Raw genomic sequence first — 9234 nt, forward strand, 5'->3', positions numbered from 1 at the left:
CTGCTGACTGCAATGCTGTTAGCTCAAGCACAAGGGGGTCTTGTGCTTTTGCAGCGGGGATGGGTGTGATTATGTGAGGTCATGAGCTGCTGCGTTCAAGTTGCAGGTCATCGTTTGTAACGAGTGCAGCAAACCTGCATGTTCCCGTAAGCATCTCTGAGCTGGGCCCACGGTACTGGGGATTGTGCTTGACTGAGGTGTGGCTCTGTGGGAGACTGCTGCACACTATGACGTTTGAAATGCAGGGAAGTTGAAGCAGGGTCCCACGGACAATATAACAGCATGTTAACTGACCTCTTGCTATGGGCTAACTACTTCCCTGTCCATTTAGAGGGACAGTGGTGCTCACACAGCCCCACTTCTGCTTAACCGCTTCTCAGTCTCGGTCCCCACAACAGCCTCCACTCTGCCAAGAGAGCCTTAGATTTGCTCACATGAGGGTCCTCTCCTGCAGGCAGCCTTGGGTGAGACCCTGCAGGAAGAGCTCTCCGTGTGGGTCTGTTTGCTATGACGGCATCCTGGAATCTGCCTACCTGAAACAACAAGGAAGAGGATGCAGGTTGAAGCACATGATTCCCCCACAGTCCCATGGGGTTGGTACTGCTGTCCCCAGGGAGTTGGCCACAAAGTATGCCCTAAAGTAGACCATGGCTGTTAAATTGGTGGCCCACAGGCCTCACCTGGCCCCTGAACAGCCCACCAGCTCCCAGGCCAGGTGCAACTGCTGCCACCACTGTCCAGGCTCTCCCTTCTTCTGGCTTCTGCTTCTGCCCCCATCCCTGGGGGTGGGGCGGGGTGGCCTGGGGGGTTGAAGATGTCCGTGGAGAGGTGGGGATCCAGGCGCCCCATATATGGCATGGGGATGCCGGCACAGTCACCCGCAGGACAAGATATTGGACAGCCCTGCCCTAGGCTAATAAGGATGTTTGCTTTCCTTGCTCTGGTTCTTCAGCAGCAGCAAGCTGCACATAGGCAAGGCCAGAAGGAGCTGCTGGGGGGAGGGAAGGGGGTGTGGAGTTACCAGGCTAATTGTTCCTGCCTGGGAGACTTGGCTGCATTTTGATGCAGCACCTTGCCAGATCAATTGGCTTGTGAGAGCTGATGGCTGAGGGTTTGTCTTCCACTGTAATGAGACTTGGGCCAGTATGCTTTGGGGAAGGGGATGAAACGGGAAGGAGTGGTCCAGGGCAGCATGGGTTTGAGTTATCACTGAGGGGGGAAGTGTCCTTAGGCTCAAAGGGACCGGAGACAGAAGCCCTGGATTTGCTAGAATAATGACATCGTCCAGCAGGTCTAGAGTTCTGCAGATCAGGGGCGGCTACTTGCTCTGCTGGACATGATTCCAGCAACTCCTGAGAATGACTTGTGCTCCTCTGGAAGGGGAGGCCAAAGGGGTTACAAGCTAGCAGCATTCAGGGCACTAGCACTGGACAGAAAATCCCCAATGAAGAGATGGGGAGGATGGAATGAGGCCTTGTGTCCCTTTTGCAGCTATGGCTGTGTTTCAGTTAGGGGTGGCAGGTCCCTCCATCCTGGAGGTCAGGGTGTCGTGATTCAGTATCTGATGGGAATAATTCTCAACTGGATGTGGGCAGGGTAACTGGGGCTTGGAGACCAAGAGCCTGGAGTAAGAATAAAGAGAGGAGTGAAGGGGCGAGCTGAAAATAGAGCAGCAAATGCCTTGAGTAATGGGAGAGCGGTGGCCAGAGTGTTTAGCATCTGCCTCAGCTTGCTTCAGCTGCTGACTTAAGGCAATCCTGGCAAAGTGGCCAGAATTGCACACAATTATTCTTCCAATTAGGGTCTTCCCAGTTCTAACCTCATTTGCAAGAGAGTGTGTAGTCAGAGCACATGGCCTGGTTAACCCAGGCTGTCTTTGCCTGGAAACAGTCATGTCCAATTCTGCCACCTACTTTGCAGACAAAAATTCCCTGTATCCAGGACAGCTTGAGGACAGGTAGTTTAGCTGCAGTCAGAGTTTGAGTTTGGGGAAGGTCAGTCTTGTCCATTTTTTTGGGACTGGTTTCAGTTGTCACTCACTAATGCAGAGGATGTGCTTGGGGGGAGATGGCCTTGTGCCCATCCTGCTTTTAAAACCCAGCCAGGGGAGACTGGTGCCATTGCTGGTGGGGGTTGTCAATGCCTTTCTTTGGGAGTGCAGGGTTGCAGACATTGTCCTTTCTCCAATCTCCCCTTTTTGCAGAAGGTCATTGAACAAGTGGTCAACCAATGGCTCCCAGGTGCATCTGAATGCTAGTAGATTACGGGACCTCTGTCAGTCTTGATTTTGTCCTGAGCATAGCACAGGGACAGGCCTCTTGCGATGATATTTGCTTGGAGATCAACAGGGGAGACTGTGCCCTGCTACTCTTACTAGATTGTAATGTGAATGTAATGCATGTAATAGCAGGTGGAACAGAGCTGTGAGCTGTTAATTTGGACTACAACTCCCAGAAACCCCCAGGAGTTGGGGGACAAGGGAAAAAGGAAGAGGAAGTTTGAGGCTGGAGTAAGGCGAAGAGAAAGCAGCAGGCACAGGCAGCCTGGTCAGCTCTGCACAGAGGAGTGAGCAGTGGAGCTGGAGATCTCAGTGGCTCAGTCGACCAGGACTGTAGACTGGAGGAACTGGGCTAAGACTTGGGGGCAGCTGCAGGCTGCTACTCGGGCGCCGTAGGGGCTAAACTCTTGTTTGGGGACTCCTGTGGAGGTGTGTGTGGGGGTGGGAAATTAAGGTGCTGAGTGTGTGTTACCACAATGCTGATGTTTCTTTACCTTTTTCCTATTCCCTTCTTTTGGCCCGTTGGTTTGTGACCCTAACCCTTATGATTTTCTTTATAAAAGTGGGAGCTGCCCCTTGCTTCTTGTGCCAGTTTCTGGGATTGCGGGCTTCCACTCTTTCCTAGCAGGAAGGTCCCAGATGGTAGCGATGCGCGAAGGCTGAGGGTCCTCTCAGGACCTTTCTTGTGGGGTCCCCCAGCATGCTGATGACACCCAGCTCTATCCCTCTTTCTCATCTAATTCCAGTCCTTACCCAGTGCCTCTCTGCTGGTGGGGATTGGATGCAAGTGAATCCATTTGACAAGAGGGAGGTGATGGTGGATGGCAGACCTCATGACATGGGTGGGGAAAGGGAATGGGGACACTTATCATTGATAGGGTTCAGCCTCTCCTTGTCATTCAGGTTTGCAGCCTTGAGGTGCTCCTGGATCCTTTGCTACACCTGGACCTTCAAGTGACAGCAGTGACTAGGAGCACCTCTCACCAACTTGTGTCTAGTGACTTGCCACCATATCCACGCTTTCATAACCACAAGTTGAGATTACTGCAATGTACTCAATCTGGGGCTGCCCTCAGTGACTTTCCAGCAGCTGCAGCTGGTGCAGAACGAGGTGGCCCACCTTCTGACAGGGATGGGTCACTGGGAGCAGATAACTCCACTGCTCCAGAGACTGCACGGGCTCCCCAGTAGCTTTCCAGGCTTGAGTCAAGGTGTTGATTGTGACCTGTAAGGCTCTAAATGGTCTGGGCCCTCCATACCTAAGGGACTGTCTTCTTCCTTATGTCTCATCTCAACCCCTAAGGTCAGGAACAGCATCCCACAAGTGCCATGTATGCCAGGTTCACTTGGCAAAAGCATCTGTGAGGTCATTCTTGGTAGTAGCATCTCTGCTCTGGAACTGCCATCAGACCCGACCATGGACATCTTCCAGAAGTGCTGAAAGACTTTCCTGCTTGGGCAGGTATTTAGCAAGCAAGGTTAGGTTTGCGTGGGGAATTCTTGCTATCTGCTTCTATATCTTATCTAAGATTTTACCTGCTTTTATAAGATACTTTCTCTTTTATAGTAAGATGCCCTGAGCCTTTTTGGGGAAAGGGGCTGGGGTGGGGAAGGAGGGGGAAGGGAAGTATATAAATCTCATAAATAAAATGTGACCACGGCCATCTCAGACAGCTGGTGTTCAAATCCACAAAGGCACCAGGCTAAGAACAGGCAAACCGCTTTCCACAGTCTGCATCGTAAAACCTTGATGCGCTGCAGTTTATCTTTGGAATATTATTGTAAAGTGTCAATGAACAGTTTGGAGAGGCCTCCCCAGAGACACCCGTATGCGGGCTCCAATATGGCAGCATGATGTAGGGTAACGTGTTGGTGGCATGTTGGCAAGACGGAGGCAAGTGTGCTGCTGGGCAAGTTAACTGCTCATTGCGGAGTTAGGCTGGCATCTGAATTTTCAGGATCCAGGCACGGTCTGGGGGGGCTTTTGAGGGAGTCTTAAAGTATTAGTTTGCAGCCTCTAAGACTTAGTGCCTCCTATGTCCATCCTGTGCGAGGGCAGCTGGCTAGGTCCTGATCACGTCTAGTGATAGGAGGAGGCTTGTTTGCCACCTCTCTGGCTGCCTCCTGCCCTACTGGGGCTCTCCACTGAACACCTGGGCGCTTACAAGCCAAGGGGCTGGTTCCACACCACTCCGGGCACCCTTTTATGAGCTGCTGGGCACCTTCACCTTCCAACAGCTCCCGTGCAGGATCAGGGCCTAGTGTCATATAAGACAGTGAGATCTGCCATGAGCAACAACTCAAGGGACTAGTCATCTAAAAAAAGGGTTAGGAACCTATGCTTTGCCAAGCTATTTTATCTGGCCAGCAAAGCCAGGATGTCAGTGGCAGTTCAGTGGTGGAGGGTATCAGCAGCAGCAGCTGGGTCACACGCACGTTGGTGGTGATTTGGAGGCAGGGGAAATCGGTGACAGTCAGCCACAGCATTAGTCAGCAGAGGAAGTGGCAGTGGCAGCCGGTTCTGCCTACGGACCGAGCTGTGAATCTACCCCGCTGCTCCTGGAAGGTCCCCGACGCCTAGTCAAGAAGGCTCGGACTACACGAAGACTGGGTGCACGTGCACAAGACCAGGACCTGGTGGCGTTGTAGAGGGTTACCGTCCTTCAGACAACGGTTGGAGGAAACGGAGCCGCCACGCTAGTTTTTAGAGGGCAACTCCTGGGGGGAAAAAAAGTAGCTCCAGCCCAGGTGTTTGCTCCCAGTCCCATCGCTTCTTCTCCCAGAGCGCAGCCTCAATAGGCCGGCCTTGCAGGTGGCCACGTGCTGTGTTTTGAGGTCTTTAAGGTCTAACAGGGCACCAGCCCCTGGGAAAGGTCTTTGTCATTAGTGAAACCGGGAGATGAAGCTGCTCCGTAGAGGGGAAGCCAGTGGCTGGGAGATGGAAGAGAATCCCAGGCAGCTGCATCTCCCCGGGCCGTGGATGTGGTGGAGGAGAATGGCGAAGTCACCCCAGATCTGTATGCGGTGGTGGGGATTGTGTTTTCCCCGCTCCTGCCTCGTTGTGGAGGCAAAACATCCTGGGAGCATTTTCTGACGTGCTGCAGGAGTCCACAGACAACTGTGAAGGCTTGCAAATGCAGCGCTCCCCCGCCCCTCTTTGCCGCGGCCTGGAGGGGAGGAGGGAAATATGATGAGCCTCGAACTGTTAAATACGTCTCTCCCACTTCTGATTCAATTCCCCCTCGCCGCTCCCCCCCCCCCCAATGCTTATGCAGTCTATTCTGCCACCGACAGCCATTTGTGAAGGCCGCTCATGTTGATCCAGATGTAAGAAGCAGCACCCCCTAGGCCTGCCCCCCCTGCCCAAAGAACCTCTCTCTCTCCCTTGATTAAAACATCATAATTCTTTAATCTTTCTGAATTGGGTTTCTTCCTTAAAAGCTGCCTGTTCTCTTTGATACACCAAAGCGGTTCTTGTCACGCTGCCAAAGAAGGCTGGGTGGAGTGTCACATGGCTCAAACTTTTACAAGCTGAGCAAAGCTGTCTCAGAAGAGGAAAACGAGAGAGAGAGAGAAACGCGCCCACCGAGAAATCTTCCTTCTATTTTATTTTTGCAAGAACAAAGGAATAAGCCTTTTTCTTTTGGGGGTTTTTTTTGGGGGGGGAGGATCATTTTTATGGCAACAACGTAACTGAATTCCTCTGCCAACTTGACAATCCACCTCCGAGAAACTTGGAGGAGGAAAAGGGGAAAAAAAAAATGACGTCACTGCAACTGGGGGAGCCTTCCCTGCTGCCTGTCAGATCCGAATGAAAAGAACAGGGCAATAAAACAACGGCTGCCTCTGTCTCCCTCGTTAAACACGGCGCTAATTGGATGTTAATTTCTCTTTGCTCTTCTCGCTGTTCAATTGTGAGAACTCTTTCTCGCGCGCTTTCCTGTTGCAAAGCTCTTGGCAGCCCCAGAGAGAGTCTATACTGTACGCTCCCGCCTGATTGTGGACTCGAATAATTCAGGAGCTGGGAGTATGAAAAAGAAGAGGCGAGGGGTGAATGCTTGGGGAGCCGGGAAGGAGGGAGGGCCAGGATGGCGGTAGAGAGCTACGCTAATCATTTCAATGTTTCCTTGTTTTTTATTGTCCTGAACAGAGTTGGAGCTATTAGATCTGTTTTTCCCCCCCATCCCCTCGTGCTTGGTCCAGTTTGCGTGGCAAAGGAAACCCCCAGATACAAAGACGCCCACCCAAGCCAACCCTGGCGTTCAGGCAGGCATTTATGGGAGCCAGCGCAGGAAGTGGCTCTCTTCTGGTCTGCCCAGGTCACCCTTAAGGGGTGTGTGTGAGTGCGTGCGTGTGCCTGTGTTTCTTGGCTTCTGCTCTGAAGGGCATTGAATGAGTTCGGGCGGTGGCGTGCCCCACGCCACCACGGCAGAGAGGGAGAGAGGTAAGTTAAGAATAGGCTGGGGTGGGAGGGAGGTTTGCCAAGGAACAGGGGTGGGTGGGTGGGTGGGTGGGTGGAGGAGCCGAGGGGAGGGAAAGGAGCGGGAGGCGGTGGGGGGAGAAACGTGGGAGTAAAGTCCTACCTGGGATCGGTGCCAACTTCCTGCAAAGGGTTGCAGACCCGAGGCTTTGAGAGCCCACCAGAGGCGACTTCTCTCTCTTGTCACGGTTCCAAGGCGAGATGAAGGCAGCGGGAACAGGTACAGCAGATGCCGAACGGCCTCGTTTGCCAGGGTGTCGGTGGGTCGGGCGGTTGTTTTTATTTAAATCCTCGATATTATTATTATTATTATTCTCATCATTTTGAATTCCCAGTGCTATATTTTTTCAGGGGGTCCTTCCGAACCGTGCACGAGGTCGACTGAGGCTTTGGTTAGAAAGGAATGGTGCCGGGGGTGGGGGGGCTGGCTTCTTTCTCTCCCTCTCTCTCTCTCTCTCTGTGCCCTCCGTTTGGATTAACATGCAGAAGATGTGCCTGTCACTTTGCTTACTGTCAGCGCCTGTTCAGGGATGGGTGACGGCTTTGTTCCGCGCTGCCTGGGAAGCTGTGCCAACTCTCTGACTTGGCAGCCGTGCCGGAGTGGGCAGGGTGAATGCAATGAGGGGAGAGAATTATTGCCGAGGCTTCCAAAGTGGGAAGTGGCTGCAGGCCCATTTCTGAGCACAGCAGCTTTTGCAGTGTGCATCTGCCTCTCTCTCTCGCTCTCGCGCGCGCGCGCTCACTCTTTCTTAGGTTGGTGCAGACAAAACGAAAACGTGTTTTGTTTTGTTTTTTTGGCATCTCCCCAGCCACGTTACCAGCCCCGTCTGCCCTCGCCCACCCCAACCCGCAACTAAAAGCCCCTCTTCTCATCGCTGCGGCCCCAGGTGTTTAAAAGCAGCAACCAAACGAGAGAGAAAAAGCCTTTAAAAAAAACAACCCATCCAAACGGAGCAAAAAATACCCAAGCCAACAAACAGCAACAACGAAAAATAGATCCCGGCCACATTTCCTCCATGGCGGGGCTTTTCGCGATGGCTCGCTCTCCGTTTGGGTGTGTGCGCTCTCATTAAAGGACCCTGCCACCTTCTGTCGTATCAAAACCAGGAAGAGGGAGCCGGGATTCATTTTGGCGTGGACGTTAGGATGGCGGGTTGGGGAGTTGGCAGGAGAAGGGGGGGGCGGAAGAGGCAAAAAAACGGCCTTTTGTTTAACCCGCGTTGATCCAAAAGAAGTTTTTTTGTGTCCTGTGGGTCATTTTCGATCGGGCTGGGCAACTTTTCTGCGCGGGGCTCTTGGAAGAGCAGGCAGAGAAGGGACTTTTTTTTTTTTCCCCTCTCCCCCCCAGTCTGTGTAATAAAGACAGATTGTCCCAAGGGCACTGGCGGGCAAGGGCTGCTCCCGAGTGCTGGAATTCCTGCCAGCTTCCCTTTGTGCCAGCCTCTCCTTGGCCTTTGGCGTCTCGTTCGGATGAAGCCTGGCATCCAGGCACCGCCCATTTCTTGGCGCTGAGCTGTTAGGAGAAGGAAAGGGGGGAGAGAGAGAGAGAGAGAGAGAGAAGAGAGGAGGAAAAAAAAAAGCTGTCTCACTCAAACTGGCCTTTCTCGAAAAAGGATCCTTCCCCGATGATTGTCCGGATAAGCGGAGCTAAATCCAGCAGCTACTCAACAACAAAACCATTCTCTTCCACGGTGCGTGTCTCTCGCTGGCTTGGTACGAAATCAAACCTAGCTCTTAATTTTTTTTTATTTTTTTTTTAATTTTTTTTTTTTAAATTTTAAATAATGTTTTATCTGTCCAAATGTTCAGTTGCTTGATTGTTGCTGTAACCTCCTCCCACCCCCTAACGCCCTCACCCTTTTGCTCCTCCGGGTCTTTGGTGCTAAAACGTCTGACTCTAAAAGAAAATATTTGAAAGAGGATTCCATGATGATTTCTTTTCTTTCCTCTGCCCGCAGATCAGGTTGTTTGTGGCTCTGGGGGTTGCTCCGAGCTGGGGCGTGTGGTTGTGTGTGTGTGTGTGTGTGTGCCACGCGTTGTGTTTCTTTTTGCCACCCTGTGCAACACAGGGGAAAAATGTTGAATCATGTCGGATTTGCAATTCAACATGGCAGCCGCAGCTAACGTGGTAGGGACTTGCAATGCCAAGCTGACCCGTGGGCGCGCTCTGCTCTTCGATCGTGCTGGCTAGGGTGGGGGCACGGAAAGGGGGAGTGCCCCATTTTCGGGTGGGCTGAGAATGTTTTGGGGGGGCATTTAATCGGGAGCAACCGAGAAGGAGGGGTATAAAATGGCTGGATCCCCCTTCTTCGTGTTGTGAAGCGTTAACTGTTTAGAAGCTGGCTCGTTTTTCATCCCTTTGGCCGGGTTGGCAGGGACCGGGGGGAGGGAGCGCCAGGCTGAGTGCAGGAGCTCAGCAGTGTCGGGTGCATGTGCCAGGCTCTCTGGAGCGTTCCCGGCCAATGTTACATGAGGA

At 52.6% G+C, this 9234-nt stretch overlaps 1 protein-coding gene across 1 annotated transcript; it reads left to right on the forward strand.

The window, feature by feature from the left end:
• The first annotated feature begins 5855 nt into the window (after positions 1-5855).
• LOC149853866 (uncharacterized) lies at positions 5856-8663 on the forward strand. Its single transcript, XM_090026343.1, is given in 6 exon segments — positions 5856-6259; positions 6482-6611; positions 6663-6722; positions 6856-6931; positions 6934-7022; positions 7094-8663. Coding segments are annotated over 6 exon segments (705 nt in total). The 5' UTR covers positions 5856-6156; the 3' UTR covers positions 7341-8663.
• Positions 8664-9234: the final 571 nt, after the last annotated feature.

The sequence above is a fragment of the Crocodylus siamensis genome, chromosome 13 (assembly GCF_052110815.1).
Source record: "Crocodylus siamensis isolate JL-2025a chromosome 13, ASM5211081v1, whole genome shotgun sequence".
Taxonomy (NCBI): domain Eukaryota; kingdom Metazoa; phylum Chordata; order Crocodylia; family Crocodylidae; genus Crocodylus; species Crocodylus siamensis.